Source organism: Nylanderia fulva, unplaced genomic scaffold, assembly GCF_048542155.1.
Source record: "Nylanderia fulva isolate GAGA-0341 unplaced genomic scaffold, ASM4854215v1 Scaffold17, whole genome shotgun sequence".
Lineage (NCBI taxonomy): Eukaryota > Metazoa > Arthropoda > Insecta > Hymenoptera > Formicidae > Nylanderia > Nylanderia fulva.
The window spans coordinates 1672967-1692668 of NW_028189945.1; the positions used below are offsets into that span (position 1 = coordinate 1672967).

The 19702-nt window shown below is 36.9% G+C and overlaps 1 protein-coding gene across 12 annotated transcripts in view; it reads left to right on the plus strand.

The window, feature by feature from the left end:
- Nucleotides 1–19702, plus strand: part of Patronin (calmodulin-regulated spectrin-associated protein patronin) — an 81960-nt gene that overhangs the window by 57576 nt on the left and 4682 nt on the right. For 6 of the 12 annotated variants that reach the window (XM_085481128.1, XM_085481127.1, XM_029311950.2 and 3 more), the window contains exons 4-25: nt 1472–1687; nt 1947–2401; nt 2492–2607; nt 3367–3477; nt 4932–5010; nt 5425–5638; nt 5761–6298; nt 6467–6633; nt 8282–8461; nt 10498–10631; nt 10772–11139; nt 11788–12020; nt 13138–13312; nt 13585–13859; nt 14196–14489; nt 14653–14889; nt 15176–15353; nt 15938–16060; nt 16629–16724; nt 17291–17389; nt 18873–19067; nt 19319–19601. In XM_085481128.1, the coding sequence (XP_085337254.1) occupies nt 1472–1687; nt 1947–2401; nt 2492–2607; nt 3367–3477; nt 4932–5010; nt 5425–5638; nt 5761–6298; nt 6467–6633; nt 8282–8461; nt 10498–10631; nt 10772–11139; nt 11788–12020; nt 13138–13312; nt 13585–13859; nt 14196–14489; nt 14653–14889; nt 15176–15353; nt 15938–16060; nt 16629–16724; nt 17291–17389; nt 18873–19067; nt 19319–19601 (4766 nt within the window). The remainder of the gene's footprint in view (nt 1–1471; nt 1688–1946; nt 2402–2491; nt 2608–3366; nt 3478–4931; nt 5011–5424; nt 5639–5760; nt 6299–6466; nt 6634–8281; nt 8462–10497; nt 10632–10771; nt 11140–11787; nt 12021–13137; nt 13313–13584; nt 13860–14195; nt 14490–14652; nt 14890–15175; nt 15354–15937; nt 16061–16628; nt 16725–17290; nt 17390–18872; nt 19068–19318; nt 19602–19702) is intronic. The other 6 variants (XM_029311952.2, XM_029311954.2, XM_029311955.2 and 3 more) reach the window with 6 other exon arrangements.

Genomic DNA, 19702 nt, shown 5'->3' on the forward strand with positions numbered 1-19702 from the left:
GATAATATATTCTTTTGATAGATACGAAAGTTTGGATTATGCTCCGGAAATTCTATGTTTTTTTCATTAGTTTGCGCTATTATTATATAAGAGCTATATTTTTATTAGAGCTATATTTCATACTTTCTTTTTTCTCTCTGTATTCTGACAAAAGAGAAGAAGGATGCACTTTCGCCACGTGAGAAAACTTAAAAGATATTCTTATAACACGACAATTTAATGCCTGTAAAGGAAGAGTTTCCTTTGTTTCTTGTATGAGAAACAAAAGCTACGAAAATATTTTCACTTTGAATAATACGAAATCTGTCTCACGGCTATTATAAACTAATTTTCTTCATAACCGAAAATACACTTCTTTTTGCGAAAATATAAACGTTCTTAAAATCACAAAGCTTTTAAATTATCTCGTGAGAGAAAAGTAAAGATACTCTACAATATGTAAATTATTATTTATGTGATTATATATTTATTAGATTATTATTCTATATCATGTTTGTTATTTTTCAATTATCTCTACTTCTCTATCGTTTGTTCAGGGGAACTTAAAAACTTTTAAAGATCCTATTTGCGATGTTATTTCGCCCACGTTGCAGTGCAAAACTGAGAAGAGAATGTTTCTTCTGTTTTAGTAGAGTTACTGCATAGTTCATCTATTATGCCGGATGCTGCATGCAAACAGTAGAATCACTGCTAAAATAGTAGTTTACATAATTGTATACATATAAACTTATATGGAGATCTCGAACTTTGGTGTGTTGTTGGATTAAAAAAAATCATTTTTGTTTAATTAAATAATTTTTGGGAGGGAAAATAAATAGTAGAATCTTTTGAATTATTTTTCTTTTTTCTTCGAGATTTGGAAAATAGAAAATAAATTTATGTATGAATATGTAACATTATTTTTTACGAAAAATATGTTAAATATCGACTTATTTCCTTAGTTGCGGATATAGAAGCTTTACAAGAAGTGTTACACAACAGATATTATATTGAGATGAAACTCTCTCGTCTGCTTCCACGCGATTAATCGTAAAATTGTCGTGAAAAAAGCGAACAAAATGTCATCGTGAAGGCAATTCCTTCATTCCTTCGAACTCGATCATCTGTGGTACTTTCGCTGCTCGGTGTTTTTCTTTAGAGACCAACATTTTTGTCTTTCATAATTAATCGTTCGAAGCGTTGAGTACTAAAAGAAAGAAAAGTTATCAGAGCGCAAAAATGAGAAAAACTGGTGCAATAAACATTCCTTTGCATATTATGCAAATACGCCTAAAAATTCCAAAATGTTTTGCATAAAAAAAAAATACAAAGTAAATATTGTAATATTCAAAAATAGAGAAAGAAATGTTTCTTTCTAGAACAATGTATCCTAATTAATTTGTATAATTGTTCAGGTATGAAAATATAACGAATATAATGATTCGAATCGTAATGAAGGCTTTTTAGAGATGATAGAATTTTTTCTTTACAGGATCAGGAACATCTGAAACCGCAGATCGTTCACGCCCTTTCCAATGCGGAGCTCTACTGTCTCGCCCTGGCCAACATATACTCGGATCCCAACTATCACAATCAGAATCACTACGGGATCCTGCAGGCCCTGGCCAGGAAAGGCGTCTACGTCGCGGAACAGAACAATACTCAACTCACCGAAACGATTCTCATTCAAAATTCACCACTCAAGATGGTAAGCTCTCGATTCCCAGACAATGCAACATGTAACACCCATGTTTTCTCCAATATCGAGAACTGACAACATAACATTTATTGCCAATACAACGATTACATTATAAGATATCTTTGGAAGCTCTCTAAAAGTTTCATTATAACACAACTCTGTTCAAGCTTCAAATTAATTAAAATAAAATAAATATAAAAATAAATTGAAATAAAAAATAAATAAAAATGAGATAAAAAATAAAAGAAATGCTTTCGTTTCATTGCAGTCTGCGCATATGGCTGTGATAGAAGGCCTGATGGTCTTGTACGCGAAGGAGGTGGTAACAGGGGACCGGGTCGTCTCAGCGATACGACGATTCGACCCCCAGGCCGCGGTGGACGTGCCGTCAGATCACGAGAAGGGTCTCCTGCTCTGGATCAACCACGCATCGCACGCGTTAATCGCCAAGATCCAGAGCGAGGAGGGCGCCGGCGACAAGACGCGGCTGCCCGAGCTACCCGCCGCCAAGGACTTTCAGTCTCTGTGCGACGGCGTCGGCCTGGCAGCCGTCGTCGCCTTCTATTGTCCCGGCGAACTCAACTGGATGGAGATCAGGGTGTCGAAGAGACCCTCGGTCGCGGACGCGTTGCACAATCTTTCCCTGGTGCACGCGTTCTGCCTCAAATGCCTGCCCTATTCGATTTTCCACATGCAACCTGAGGACGTTACGTACATGAGAGGGTGAGTTGATTTTAATCAAAATCGAAAGTTGAGTGTCTTGATTTTTTTTTATTATCTTAACATTTATTATTATCTTAACATTTTTCACAGGTCAATGAAGCAGAACCTGGTGGTTTTTCTGGCGGACATGTACAACGTTCTGGAAATTCATCCGGCGAAATGCGTTCGTTATCCCGGAGAGGAGCGTGCGATGCAATACTTAGATGGTACGTAGACGTTTTTTAAGATGAGGTTTGAGATTATCGATTAAAAGCAGATCTATATATGACGAGACGTCGGCTCGGGGTTATATCGCGAAAAGAAGGAAGAGAAAGAAAGAGGATTCGTGAAAATTGGTGGTGGATAAATGTGTGATTGGTGGAGGCTGCCGTATTACACTGTATTTGACTTACATATTTATATATATATTATATATATAACCGTTCTATTATTTATTTTATTATATTCCATGAAAAATTCCATTATTATTGCAGGCAATGAGAAGGCATTGGGCTATCCTTATCTTGCTAATTACGTCAGTTAAATTAATTATAAGTACATAGTAACATAATATGACTGAATTAATAACAGTTGCCTGCAATTGTAATGGTATCACGCTTTTTATCAGTGTCAATACACATATATTCTCGAGATGTCCCAGTCTCTCGATCCGGATCCAGTCCTCTTTTCCTGCGAGAGAAAGAGCAGCGATTAATAACATTGTTTCCATTTGATACGAATTGGCCTTTCGGCGAAACGAAACGAAAAACGCTGCTGCTAAGAGATACGATGTACTACCAGCCAAACTACGAACACTACCTCCAACACACGCAGCACTTAATCTATTACAACTGTAATATTTCCATATATTTCTATGGCGTAACCTCTTCTTGATGCTTGATACGACAACGCTATCCTCCGCCTTCTTCTTTCGCCAACTTGCGAACGGTGTCGAACCACATGATACGGCGACGGGGCGGGTGCAGCCTGCCCGCGCAATAGTCATGGCGTAGCTCATAAGAGATGCCTGCCACAGTCTATAGCTCCGATACCCGATCTGAGAAGCAACCTCTCCATATCCGCGCCAGGCTTCACAGGTATCCATACGTTACCACACAAAGAAAAAAAATCAAGTCTCATGAACTCTCTACTAGATGGTCGTCTGCCCTCCCTTGCGAGTCGCGCGTTTTTTTCGCAGACTGACGTTTTTGATGAAAGAGATCAGGGAGTCCCCGGTCGTCTTGTCGCGTTTATCCTCTTGCTCTTGTCTGTAGATACGCTAGGTCACCCACATTTCTAATTCGACGCATACTCGCAATTATTGTCGATGTAATCGAATAAAATGCAATGTCGCAGCTTTTTCACCGTAGCTTATCATAGAGCTTAATTAAATTCTGAGTTTTTTAGCATAAGCATATTAATGCATAGTAATTAATCATCCGGTGTTCTAAACTGATCAATATCATTTCATCATGAAGAGAAATATATTTGTCTTATTGTTTTGTAAAACAACAAATTATCTTTGAAATTCAAATATCAAATTGATATATGTTCTAATGTTATAACATATTTTCTGGAACAAGAAAATTGATAATTTATCGGTTTGGATCATGGAACAAAAATGTTTATCCGATTGGACTCTCTTAGTAAAGTTCGTGAATCGTGTGAGGAGAGCACTGTTTGTTACTAATCACATAATTGTTTTTGCATTTCATTCGATTATTATTGTGGGAGCACAGAATCACATCCGAGAACTAGAGATGCCTGCATGCGAATGTCGCGTATATCTGCGACGCTGATCATTGGCTGCCTGAAACGCTTGCATATATAATATATATTGGACATTGGCTTTCATCGCATCACGTTTCTTTCTTTTTTTTCTTTTCTTTTTGCATGAGACAATTTTAGTCATGCGCTGCTACCAGTCACGAAGAGAAAGAGATGAGAATTTCGTCGTCGTTCATTAAGGTTTCCACTCCACGTTTAGTTGGTACGATTACGTTGCGACGTGTATTCATTCTCATCGTTTATGGTGTGATTGTTTTTTTTTTTTTCGTTTATGATTTTATCGTTACATCTCGAGCTTTTTTCGTTTTCATGTTACGTTTCATTTTACAAAATTCTAGTCCCAAAACGAGAATTAGAGATAGATGCTAGAAACATTTTTTATAATGTGACTCTTGATGTGTATCTTTTTTTATACGATATTTTCTTCGAAAATATATTATCACATTAGGCTTTTGATATTTCGATACTTGAAATGTGCGTGAGTTGAAATTCTTGTGGTATTTTACCGGTTTTTATTATTGAATATTATGTCATTAACTTTGTTTTACTATATGAAGTAATCTGAGAATTTCATATCGCCTTCAAGTGATCTGTTGTAAGCTTTATTTGATGTAAACGTGAGGTATAAATTTATTATTTGTTAAATATTTTACAGTTTCTTCTTGAATATAGTTTGAGTGACAAATGAACTTTCCCATCTAATTAGATATAAATATACATATGTTTATAATGTGATCGATTCATTGTTAAATGATTTTTCCAGTTGCAAAATCAACTTCAAATACTGTGAAAAAGTCACAATCTTTGCAACAAACTACCGACAGTCATCCATACGACGACAGGTATGTTCATCATGTTTAAAAGTTTTATCACGCATTAGTAGAAATTAATTTAATTCGAATATGTAATTTAACCCTTCTGTCTTCTGTAATTTATTTATAGTAGATATATTTTTTCTCGTCACATTTTAAAAGATTTCCGAATAAAAAGACCCTTTGTAATTTGTTTCAGAATTTTTTTTGGCTGCACTAGTTCAGAATTTATTTTTTTAGTCAGCATTGAAAGGAAAAAGATAAATTCTGAACTAGTGCAGTTAAAAGGAACATCTATTTATTTTTCAGAATTTTTAAAATTTGAAGTTGCTCTGATTACCCAGGTGCTCGTTCATTGACAGAAGGAATATTTAATAAGATCTTCCCTTTCTTACCTGAAATACCATTGCACATCTCGACTTATCAGTCTTCTTATCTCGATAGGCGCATAGGTAGCGAGGAGAGCTTCGTGGTGCATCGTGGCAAGGGCATTCCCACCTTGAGCTCCGTGTCGGATGACAAGTCCAGAACTGAAGCTGCGGGACGGCCGAGCAACTGGGAGGAGCAACGACGGAGCTCATACGCTGGACGTCGGTCCAGACGGAACAGCATCACGGACGATTCTCAGTTGACAATCGAGAACTTTGGCGGATCTCAGGTACGTAGGTACGAGGAGGAGCCAGCGTCTTCTCGTCGTCTTATCTCGTCGCGGCAAAAAGGAGTGTAGATCGTCTCAGGGTTGTGACAAGTGGTATGAACACTGTGATTTCTTTTATCCAGGATAATTTACACAATTTTGGTAGAAATCCGGATAAAGAGGTAGGCGCGCACGTGAACAAGCGCAACACGACGGAGCCGACGTTGCCCGCGAGATCTAGCGTCCAGGATGTTTACGGCAGCGGCGTGCAGCACATAATTGCGGACAACGGCTACAACGGCAGCAATGGTAGCGAGGAGCTGCCGCGGCTGCGACGACAGGCATCCAACAGCAGTCTGGATAACGTCGCTCTCCGGCAGATCTTACATTCCGGCGTAGAGAACGATGGTGGCGGTGGCGGAGATAACAACGATGCTATCGGGGACGCCGTCACGAAGTTCGCCAGTTTCGCGAACCTGAACAGGCAGAGCTCGGAAAAGGGGATCAATTTCACGTATATGGAACAAGAGCGGCAGGACGACGTCAAACAGCCAAGTAAGAGGCACGGTCAAAGTAACGGAAACGGCGAGAAGAAAACGACCTTCGCCACTTTGCCGAATACGACCACGTGGCAGCAACAGAGCAGCCAGCAGTCGCAACAGTTGGAGCAACATTCTATCGGTAATCCTCAAACACGGATAAAGTGGAAAAGACACTTTCTTAAAAATTCAATACAGATATATTAAATTTTTTTAATTGATTTAGAATTAAAAATGTTATTATAGTTGTGTTCATGTTACACACATTTGTCATCTCTTCGAAATGATTGAAAATATTTCGTGATGCTAGATGAGAACGGCGGTAATACCATAATGGCCTCGCAGTTGAATAACATACGACTGAAGCTCGAAGAGAAGCGACGACACATAGAGAACGAGAAGCGAAGGATGGAGGTTGTTATGTCGAAGCAACGGCAGAAAGTAGGAAAGGCAGCGTTCTTGCAGGCGGTCACTAAGGTAAAACACACGATTATCTCTTGAAATGTTATTTAGGAAGACTTGCAATACACATTGATCTATTACAACATCATTCAACGTCGCCATCAATTCTGTCGTATCAGTTCTACATACATCACTGTATTATATATAGAATTAGGGGTTCGATATTTCTCTTCCTTTCTTTTTTATTTTCTTGAAAGGAAAGAAGGGTGCAGATTGATAATGAATGAAATTAAAATTGAATCGAGGTACACACAAATCACAGAATGCTCTGAGTGTTTCATCAAAACATCAGATCTGCGGGACAACTACTTTTCGAATCTAGGCACGGGTGTTTAGTATAGAGCAATGTGAACTCAGAAAGTAAGATTTTTTTCGCTGTTTGTTTTATGTCATACAATACTGTACAAAATCGTAAGCCCGATTGTTCTGTATTGCTTGTACAAATGTATAAAATGTTATCAGTTGAAATTGTAATGTAATTCGTAAAGTAGTAGATGTAAGATCTATTGCTCAATCTCAGATAATGATCGAATTTTATTCGTAATTTATCTGTTTATCTGAGTTTATCTGGGTAGAGATTCCACGTAGATTTTGGTTTATCTTCGTATAATCGCTTTTGTTGTACATAGTAGGACATATCTCTTCTTTGTTTGCGCCATAAAATAATCTCGGTTGCCAGCCACGTTGTCCTAACACAATTCTCTTTCTGACATTTCAGCTGTACTTGATGGTAAGCGCATGCTAATGCACTGAAACACTGTATTATAACAAGATCGAACATTTCTATTTATATCACACTTCTGTTTAGGCAGAAATTGTGTGTGCCAGTTTATCGAATTCAATGTTTTTCTAGCACTTGACAAATTCTTTCTTTGTAAATATAGCAATCAATATCTTGAAACTAGAGAGTGATCAGTGTCGTTTAATTTTAGTTGCAAAAAAAGAGATACATATATACATTTTATATATTTTTTTCCTCTTTTCTTTAATCTTGCAATAAGTGGATTGTATGCAATTTTATTTTTCATTTTTTGCCTCGATGTTTGTTTTAGTTCCAAAGTGTTGATAGAGTTGTGAATGCATTGAATGTTGAACAATATTAAAGAAAAGTAGATGGGTTCATCTTGTTCAAAGCACTGCATGCTGTTGTATAAAGAGAGACAATTTATATATATGTATAGCTAATATCTTGCGAAAAATTTACTCATATGAAAGATGAAATAAGATTTCAAGTTGACAGATTCTGAATATAATATAATATAATTATATTACTGAATATAATATAATATATTAATTAATCAAAGTACTGTAATGTATTATAACGTTTCATAGTCTGTTTATAGTATTAGTTGGAAACGCGCAACAGATATTTAATTTTAATTTTGTATTTATGAGAAATTTCTTTACATTTATAATTAAGAGATAGGATAGCGCAAATATATATTGCGTGCTATTGTAGTCTTTAAGTCAATCGTTGTTCAATTAAGCGATATGTTTTGCGTGCCATTTTCTGGATGGGCTTTCTGGCACACCTGATGATGCGCTTGAGCGTTAATGAATCTGAACTTTGAGGCCATGGGTGGACCATTTTTTGGTGGCGGTGATTTGGTGGTGGCGGACTCTGAGTACTCTTAACAAGGCACGCTGGTTGGGCTGGTTGCAGGGTAAGGTTAAATCTCCCTCTTCGTCAACGTCCGGGGGGGACAGTCCGGCCGAGACAGTCGGTCCCCCCACTCCTGTAACCTCCGGGTCTTCCGGGGCAACCCCGACGAGCATTTCCGAGGCGTCCTCTGTACCCCAACAACCCTCTCAAGAAAAACCACAGAGACCTTTCTCGCTCAAGGTACGATATTATCGGCAAGTGCAAGTAGAGTTTTAGAAGGAAAAGTTAATTACCTTTGATATTTCCTAATAGACGATTATTATACGCGCTTATGCGAATGGCTTTCAGACGTCGATACAATTTTTTTTTTTATTTTTGATGCGCAGATAGAGATGTAAAAAATTCTTTTTCCAAGTTTGTTTTTTTCTAGATATTTAATATTTTTATATTTTGATTACTACAAATTGATTTTTCATTAGTTTGAATTTTTCGATGATATATTTGAATAAAAGATGATAATTTGAATCATTTTTAATTAAATGCGTCTAATAAAAAATTTTGAAAATTATCTGAATCATGTTGAGTTTTATGTAATTTCCACAAAGGTCTCATTAATCAATTAAAATTATTTTCGAAAAAATAAAAGTATAAGAACTTTAGTTTTTTATTATGTTAACAAAAAAATATTATAAAGAAAAATAAAATTGTTTTAAAAGATAATTAAAAAAATATTTTTAATGAAAAGAAGCACGATTTTTTTTCAACTATTTTTCTATTATAAAAAATAAACAGTTTTTTACATCTCTATGTGTAGATGTAGCGAAAAAACCTAGAGTATAAAATTGTTTGTTGAACCGATCATTTTTCCCCTCTTGATGTTTTAGATTATTCAAAACGAAGCAAATAATGTTACAAAGTGTACTTTGTCGCTTTGTATATTTATCCTTTTAGCAGACATGATTGTAAAATATTTTAAAATGGACGATTATTATTAGGCTTCTCGACGCTTTCTTTATTTTATATACATATATTGTACAGAAGAGAACGAAACCTCACCGAGATGACTCGCTGATTTTTCTAATTTGCTAATTATAATGTTTATGCATGATAAAATACTAAACACTCCCTGGAAAAAGAGTAGATGTACTTGTTTGCATTTACATCTGTGTCGGGTGATGGTTATTCAGATGACATAATATTATATACAGGATGTCGGAAATTGTGACATCAGCGAGAAATGGAGGTGATTCATCATGAAAATAAAAACTGAAAATGTAGAATAAAATTGCAACAATTTGCAATGTCATAAATTTAATGCATAGTGTTATTTTTTATTCATATCGAATTGTTAAAAACTTTATTCTACATTTTTGATTTGTATTTATACGAGAAATTGCCTTCATTTTTTTGTTTGTAGCATGATTTCCAATATCATGTATGCTAATTTCTCTTTTCTATCAATAGAATTGTTTTACTAATCAAAATTTTACATTCTAATATGTATATATTATAATGCATTTCTCTAATTAGCTTTATTCACTTCGAACACACAAGTTTTCGCTTCTAATTACATTGTTATTTACGATTTCGGCGGCAAGTTATTTAAATTCAACAGGAGTAATTAATGCGCACCCCTTGAAAGTTAAATTTACATCGAAAGCATAGAGAAATTTGAGAAACAAGCCTTGACATTATTCCAAGTTACATAAGATATTGATCAAACAAACGGATAAATGTCGCGTTCATAGATCGTGTCACCAAGTTTCCGGACTAGACCGTAACTAGATCAATTTTCATTGTGTTATCTGTGGATTGTCAATTATTTTGAACGTGCGAGGAATTAAGTCGAACCTCAATCATGTTTTACTCGTGCTTACTTCGGGTAAATATTCGCGTAGCTTCAGGATTAACGAGATGTCACGTAAAAAGGACACACAAGTGCAGACCAGACTAGATGATAAATGATTTATACATATACACATATATACATATGTATAGACTTTTATCAATTACATTATAATTATTTTTAATTCGTGCAAGACATACCATGAATCAACAAGTGTTTTGTATGTTTATTTTACAAACATGAAATTATACGAATTCCAAACTTTTGATTATTTTATTTGTTACGTGAAAATTTCCCTAGGTTCTCTCTAAGACAAAACAACAAATAAACAAATCGAGCATTCTTATATCAGCAGTATTTTATGTATGTACATTTGTAACATTGTGTAATCCACATCTGAAACATGTTGTTTCTCTGACGACGAATGTAGGAAATTAGTGAGGATGTGCGAGACGTCGAGCACAAGTGGTTGGAACACGACGGGAACGCGCCATTCATCGAAACCAGACGCACTCCGGATATCGAGAACATGGATCCCGAACAATATCGTCAATCTATAACACAGTTAGTATCAACTCCTTCTAGAACTAAGACTCACGAATAAAAATAAAGAAGGCATACGATGAGTGTAATTGTTTCTACATTTCAAGATGCATCGGCGTCTTCTAAATTACAGTAGACATGTAAAACAATGTTTTTCGTAGAATGAACTCCAGCCTGAGCGAGATTCAAGCGGACATACAGCGTTTAGCGAGCCAGCAGAATCAGATTCAGCAACAACACCTGATGACGCAGCATCAGAAACAGATGCAGCAACAACTCCAGCAACTGCAGAGTCTCAGTCAGCAGCATATGCAGCAGTCTCTCTCACAGACTTACGGAATGCCGCCGATGAATCCGTTAACGCCCAGACTGCAGGATACGCAGCAATCACAGTTCTACTTGCACGATCAACCGCAAGTGCAGAGGAGAATGTGGGGCCAACCGGCGCCTGCCCAAAGTCTAGCCAACGAGATGGCCGCGGTGGGCTATCAGCAGTCTATGGACTCTCGATTTAGCCCCCAACCTGCCGGTATATCATCTTTATTTTAGTACAGAGCCAAGAAACTCTCGGCTAAACTCGTTAATTGATAAAATAGCTTAGAAAGGATATCGCACCAAATACATAGGATTTTGACTTTTGCTGAAGTTATCTATTTTCTTCATATGTTGTAGCTTATGTTTTGTTGAACAAAAGATGTAATAGTCTCAAAGCTAAATATTAGATTTTTGTATAAAGTTTGTCCTATTTGTATAAAGTTTTTTGTATTTGACTGGCTGTAAATTAGTAACCGTCTATTATTTAGCTTTGAGCCTATTACATTTTTTATTCAGCAGATCATAAGCTACAACATATGAGAAAATCAGCGGATCTTATCAAGATTTAATTTTATATGATTAGTATGGAAGTTTTGAATTTATAAAATTCTAGATAAAATTGCAGGATGCGGAGTTCTTTAATTAATATATAATTATGATATATTAATTATAATGCATAAATTAATATATAAGATTTTATATATAATATTATTGAGATGACATTTTTCGGATATATATTAATTTTCTTGTCATCTATCCAGACTTTGCTCCCAAAAATTATTTCTATAATAGATGTTGAATTGTAATGGTTGTATTTATTTTTGTAGTGTGTATATGTTCTAATAAATAATTTTTTCTTCAGCTTATCAGCAGGATATGCGCATGTACGCGGATCCCACGAGGACCTGGGCCGCGCCGCATCAGACGCAAAAGGGATTCGTTCTGCACGATAATCAGGAAGCGAGGTATCTTAATGGCGGGGATCATAGTCTGTGTAATAATCAAATGAGCCATCCCGGCCCGACATATCCGGGGTCCTCGTCGCTTTTCAATCAAACACAAGCCACAACTGCTAGTCCGCAACATCGTAACGCTGTGAGTATCCCTATAATTCTCGCAATCATCTTCTCTTTGTGTTCCTTTTGCGCGCTTAGACATAAGAATTCTATTATATCTTTGAAGCTATCATACTCTTTCATACACATATGTATATATACACACATATACTTCTATTTATATTTGTACCAATAGCCTCTCTGCATACAATGCACGCATCATTTTATTGCAAAAGATAGAAAGACGGGGCGAGCAGAGGCTCTGAACGCTGCACCCAGCAGCGATTACGCAGCGTGAGTGAAAAGTTATTGTATATGCTGATCATCAACTCGATTTGGTCACTTCAATACGTAGGCTCGGCCCGAGTCTCGTGTGCGTACTACACGCATGCGAACCAGTCGGTGATGTAATGCACGTTTATAGACACTTGTTCTTGACACCCAACATGGCAGACACTACCCACACCGGCAGGCATATGTGGTCGCGCTGCGGCAAGGATTTTACAACCTTCTCTCTCTGTCTCCGAGTGATTTGTAAATTTAAATAACATGTATTTCTTTTGCTCGTCGTCGACCGTTGCAACTTCACGCGAATGCTTCCGCGAGGTTTGTCTCGACTCCTTTATGTCTCTATCTTGATAGACACTTGTCAACAAAAGAAAAGCGATTGTTGAGTTTATATATACAAGAAAATTGTGTTGTGATAGTGTGTTTTCAGTGTTTCGTCTCAATATCATTTTATTACACTCTTGTGTGTTAAATACAAAATTATATGTCTTGTATATTTTAATGAAAAATCTAATAGTGTAACACATCAATATATAGTGTTTCAAAATCATTGGATATACTCTTTTAACATTTTTTATTGTCATTTTATAGATGACTTTTTCTTAATGAAAATATCGAAGAAGAATAACATTTTTTTAAAGTTTCAATTTTTAATCATTTTTATTTAATCATTCTTGCTAACTAATTGTAAGGTTTAAATTAAAATTCTTTTATATAAAATAAATCCTCATTTAAAATTAAGAATGTAATTTTTTGTTAATCTTTTAATTAAACAAAATTTAATCATATATCTTATTCTGTAATAAATAGGATTTTATATATATGCATATTTCTTCTACTTTTATATCTATATTTTTCTGTTATTTCAGGTTCATCGAATAAGTCAGTTAATTAGTGAAAGTCCCGAGCCTAAGAGATCAACTGCACATCACGTCCCGATCTCATGCGAAAGCCCAACGGAAAAGAGGCAGGTGACCGCTTTGCACACTCCAGTACCAGCTCCACCTGCTGATGATATGAAGCCACAGAATATATCTTTCATTGGTAATTAAATTTTACGCATTCACGCACATGTTCGCGCAGAAAGTTCTTTCTTTATCGAGCATTGTCTTATATCTTTTCTTGGATTGATATGAAGGAAAAATGATAAGAAAAATTATATATATATATAAAGAAAGTTCTTTCTTTATCGAGCATTGTCTTATATCTTTTCTTGGATGAATGGAAGGCCTTATATTAATCCAAGAAAAGATATAAGACAGTGCTCGATAAAGAAAGAACTTTCTTTTTAATTCTACCTTTTTCTTGTTTTGAAGGCAACGATGACGATATCGCGCAAGGTATTCGAGGCTTGAACATTACATCGGGTAGTCGTACGTATAGAATACCGTCGCCAACCAGACCCACGATATCGCAGAATTCCTTCCAACCTCATCCCTCATTAAGGGAAACGTCGCGTTCGGCCACTCCGGACGTCACCCCTCTCGATTCCACGGACGTGGGTGAGAAAGGGTTCTACATTTCTTTCGACAATGATGTTCCCAAGAAGCCGAAACCGACTCTCAGGGTGAAAAGAATGTCCCCGAAGAAGGTGAGCACACTTTTGCTTTATTTTTAGTTATTATTCTCTTATTTACCTCTTTTAAGTTATCTCTCTTAGTTACTCTTTTATTACATGATTGTTCATTTGCGATTTATCCTTGAAACGTCGTCAAACTTATTACAGGAAAATGTATTTTAACAAGAAATATAATATCGATTTCATTTTTTCTCCCTAAAGAGATATAATATGTATTTTAGAAATGATAAATTGTAAATATTCTAAAACTAAATTGTCGATATTAGGAGAAAATAATTTAACAGAGACAATGTGAATTATCGCGTTAGGTATGTATATTTAAAAAAAAACAATTGTTAATTTCTTCAGGAACGAAGTGTATCGTCTTACATCGAGCACGAGGACTTCATGCGTTCCGAATCGCCTCTTATCAGCGCAGTTGAAAGGCAGAAGCAAGCGGAAGCTCAGCGAGAATTAGAACGGGAGCGATTGCGACAAGTCGAAGAGAGAGAATATCAAAGGCAAGAAATGAGGGACAGAGAGCTTAAGAGGGAAATAGAAAGAGAACGACAGAGGGAGAAACAACGCGACAGCAGTGCGGAAGGCCGACACGCTTCCGGAGTTGGTCTGGTGATTGGGAATCAACTTACGAATCCCGATCCAGTATGTGAATTACAATGATATTTATTATATTCCAGCAGTAGTAATATAAATTCTCTAGTTGCAAATATAGCTTTTGTTTTCTCAAATAATTATAAAATTAATTTATAAATTTCATAAATAATAAAACTCGTATATAAAATATCTTAATCGAATCTCTCTACAGAACTCTATGGACGAAATGGAGAAAAAGAAAGAGAAGATAATGCTAATGTCGCTGCAGAGAAGGCAAAGGCAGGAGGAAATGAAGGAAAGAAAAGAAATCGAGTCTCAGGCACGTAGGGAACAAGAGAAAATGAAGCAAGAGGAAAGGGCTCGTAAGAAAGAGGAGGAACGACAAAGACGAGCCGCTATCTTGGAACATCATAAAGTGAAGAAGGCGATAGAAGAAGCGGAGAGAGAAGTAAGTATGCACGATAATTGTATAAACACTTGACAAACATAGAGAGAATTAAACATTGAAAGTTTTTATCGTCATATTTCATCTCTTAACATTATTTATATTACATTAAACCTAATATATTTTAGCAAAATGTAAAGAAATGTAAAGAAAGGCCTCTGATGAGCAAATTGATTACCTTATGGATTTATTATTAAATTGACGTTATTATTAAATAGATTACAATAAATTTACGCAGAACTAATATATATTGTTTTACAGTTGTAAATTGTTTCTATTTGACTTTTAGGGTAAAGTAATTGATAAGGAGCTCCTCAACGCAATAAATCCAGCAAAATTGCGCAACAAGACTGCAACCGCTCGGCCACGGCCCAAAACGATCCACGTAGACGCAGGTACGGGGTTGGACTCCGGGGCCCTTACACCTAGTCGCGGGAAGAAAGGTTCCTCTTCTAACTTGAGTACAGGTAAGATTGCTGTTACCTATCACACTCGCAGAAAATGAAGAATTTGTTGCAACGATCGATGGCTTCTTGGGGATTAGATATGCGAGCAAAAGTAGCAAGAAGTTCAGATTTGTGGTATTAATAGAATTCTATGTAAAAAAAGGAAAGAAATATCTGAATCTCTGAATTAATCGCCAAGAAGACGGATCTCTTTACAAGTGGTTGTGTCACAAACATTGCATTCCCTCGTATAATATTCTAATAGCAACAGTCTCCTCGATGTTGTACCGTAATTTTGCATTTATTCGTTGCATGGCGAAGATTTTTTATCGATCAGAGCCGTTTTCTTCTTCCGTAATCTTTAGCGATGTCACTCTTGCTGTATTAATTGTTTTTTTTTCCTGTTGCAATTGGTTTTTTTTCTTTTACGAATTTTTGCCACCCAATCACATATTCACGAGCTCCGAATTTTCTCGTCTATTGCTAGCTCAATGAAGAACGAGCGCCGATTGCGCGATCGCGAATTAATAAAAAACACCAGACTAGAATAGTAGACAGAAAATACCGAGCCGATTTTTTGTTTTGCACTAACACACTTACTGTAGCGTCGCTGACCTCCCCAACGATGAGGCGAGACTACTACCGGGGCTCGCAGGATAGTCTCACAGCTGCTCATCTCGATGACCGACGTTGTTCCGGCCCTCTTTATCGGGGCGGCAGTCTCAGGGGTATGCACCACACACACTCTATCTCTCTGTTTCTTTCACCGCATTTATGTCCAATACAGATACACAACTCGCAAATTTTTCTTTCTTTTTTTTTAATTTTAGATGCAAAAAAATTAACTGCTTTATATAATATATAAAATAGATAGAAAAAAGGACAGTATTGCATTTGTGGATTAATATAAATATATTATATATAGAACAAAATATATCGCATTAATTATTTATGTGCAAAAAAAAATTGAAAGATATTAATTGAAATTTGACGATGAAAATGACGATATATAATTTTTTTACTGAAGAAAAGTAGTCAATTTTAAGGAATAAAGTTACATAGTTTGCAGTATGTTTTTTTTTATAAGGAACATATTTATTTTACTGCACTTGTTTTTGTTATTTAGCATGCTGTACATCTTGTATTTCGATATCTGTAACTCGATGTATAATGTATTGATAGCGGCTTTATATGAACTGGATATAAATATCTATAGATACCTATATATAAGTAGTATTATAAAAAGCCCCGCAATGAGTTAAAACCAATTGTAATAGAAATACCCCGTTTTTTTAGTATCTTCCGTAGATTCACCCGATGACGGTAGAGGCTCCTCGCCATGTCGCAGCGTGAATCAGCTCGGTCGACGTGGCTCCTACAAGACTTCCAGAGGTGGGTTCGATGTTGCTTACACGAAATTTAATGCGCGGGAATGCCGCAGGCTCTCTCTTTATGTATACGATTGTTCTCGTTTTTGATTCAACGTTGTTTGGCTTGATGAAAGTAGACTCATTACAGGATGTATCACACATACACATTGTGGTATGAGCAGAGCTATCTGATGAGAATCTTACGATGAATGTGTGTTCGAAACAGATTTTGATTAGCGTTTGAATTATAATAATCCTTACGAGCAATCGAATGAGGTCGCGAACACTGCGGGTATGACTGTTTTCTCTTTTCATTTTTTTTCATTATTTTTTAATTTTTTTAATTAAGTAGCGCCTTCAGTAGTGAACATCTCTTTCAGTTGGAACGCAAGCAGTTGTTGTTCTGCACCAAAAACTGCACCGGCCACCTCAGTTCTCTTGATGTACCCCCTCGCAGACATGGCTCGTAGTTAAAACTCGGTTTCCCTCATCTCCCTTTGTTCTCCCTTTTCCAATTAATTTAATCTCTTTCTCTCTAATCGTACATGGCGTTTTGAGTGTAACAAGGCAAACATTGCGTTATTGCAGATGCGCAGGAGTCTCAACAACAGGTTAGAGGCAGGCCTAAATACCAGACTTACCAAAACTTTAAGGGGAGAAAGTCTAATTCCCTGATGAATTTGTGCGGTAAGAAGCACCACAGTGACTTGGAAATACGTTCGATCTCTCCCTTCTATATCGTGCAACAGTCTCTCTCTCAATGTGTTCCCATGTATATATATATATTACAATATGTATATGTTATTATCACACCGTCCCTCCGTTTCTCGTAGGCAAAGTAGCACTCACGCGCACTCACACGCACACACGTATACGTAGTGGCATGATGGCGACAGGTTTGGAGTGCACAGGTGACAGTGGTACCTAAAAAAACAACTCATACACGCACGTTGATCGTCATATCGTTACATTTTTTGTCTCTTTTCTTTTCCTTTTTTAGCGCACAAAGTTAACGCAAAGTTCCGCCCACCTGGCTTCATGACGAGAGAGGAATCTTGATTTTCTTCTTTTTTTTTTCGCGAGCGATGTACGACTTGTCATTATTGTTGATTTGCGCAAAACGCTTTTTCCATTCCTTCCTGGCGGCTTCGTCGAGGCGGAACTTTGTTACTTTTCTTAGGAAGACTCATTTTCGCTGATGCTGCCGCTGCTGTTGCTGCTGCTACGTAGAGAAGGTTCGATTGAAGGCTTGTTTTGAGCTTGTTGTACAGCTGGTTGTGGTATATCTTGTCTCGATCTCGGTGTTTCTTTCAGATTTAATCGATGGCTGTGGTATCCGTCTTTATACGATTACCTTTCCAATTCATCATATATATCTAGGTGTCCCTGGTTTATCCCATCACCTCGCCTTGGACAGCTCCACTTTGTATCCCCTCGCTGTTTTTTATTTCCAGGTATCGCGCTGACGAGGTATAGCAAATTCATCGCGGATGTTTGAACTGAGGCTCATCCCATGTCTCTTGTGTTTAGAGAAGTGGATGAATTTGCTATATGTTTATTTATCAAAGTCGATCGAACGTTTTTTCGCATAGCTCACAGATTTATTAAGTTAGAACGAATCATTAGCACTTGACTGATAAATCACAATCATTATTAGAACTGATCGAAAATTTCTCATATAATTTCTCACTAATTTTAAAAAGACTCATTATATACCTTAGAATCATTCTAGTACAGTCAGCAGTTTGATCAGCTGATAGATAATAATGTTTCCAATTCTCTTGTTAAACAGTATATTTAAATGCTCGAAAAAAATATAATTTTAGATGAAACTGCGAAAAATAGACGTTCTTAAGATAAGCGAGGTGCCTCGTAACAAGTGACTAATAGTTCTTTGGGACGCGGTGGCTAACTATATACATATATTATCATTAATGAAGCAAAAGAGCTTTTCTTCTGATTGCTTGTGCGGGTGACCAAAAGGAAAGAGAAATCTCTACACACAATTGCGGACAAAATTGTAAATTAATATCGTCCTTTATTCATCTCTCTCTGTGAAAAGTATTACATGTTTCGCCTCGCCTCGTTGAGACCTCTATCCTTAACAATACGGAGGGTGCGTTCGCAGGTGCGAGTAATGATCAAGATGGTATGATGTGTCGGCATATAGATTCGGACAGCGGCCTGGGTAGATCGACGCCACCGAGACGAGCCGCCAGTCCGGGTATAGGCAGCATGAGGCATCTGACGTCACCCTCGGGCCCCGGCTCGCTGCCACCCGCCCTGATGACCTCGAAGAAAAGGATCTACGACGATGGCAGTAGCGATATCAGTAGCACGCCCAGTTCTATGATGGACTACAATGGTAAATCAATCAGAACATATTAGTTTTTGAAATACCTTCGAGAGAGGAAAGAAGTTGAATCTTGAATTTCAACTAAGGTCATTTAAAGGTCACTATTTTTTTTATATAGAACCACCCTAGTTTTTTTTTATATGACTCATCAATGTTTGATACAAAAAGTTATAAGGGTAGGATGGTATTTACTATATGTGCTAAAAAATAGCTTGAGAGAGCTAAAGAATTATCTAGTGAACGTGTCTGTGTCATTATAGGCCCGAGACTATATAAACTGCCGATAGCCAAGTCAAATCGCAACATAATGCTGAACGCTGTGGAGTACTGCGTCTTCCCCGGTACGGTGAACAGGGAGGCCAAATCAAGGGTACTGGAGGAGATCAGCCGGTCCGAGAGCAAACATTTTCTCATCCTGTTTCGGGACGCCGGCTGCCAATTTCGCGCTCTCTACTCGTACTGTCCCGAACGGGAGGAGGTGGCCAAGCTGTACGGTACTGGGCCCAAACAAGTCATCGATAATATGTTCGACAAGTTTTTCAAGTAAGCTTTTAGCATACAAGGATTTTCATCAATCCTTCGAATCTCTCTATCAGTTTTTTTAATTCCTCTTACTCAGTTATCTCGATGTTAATCCTCGTTGT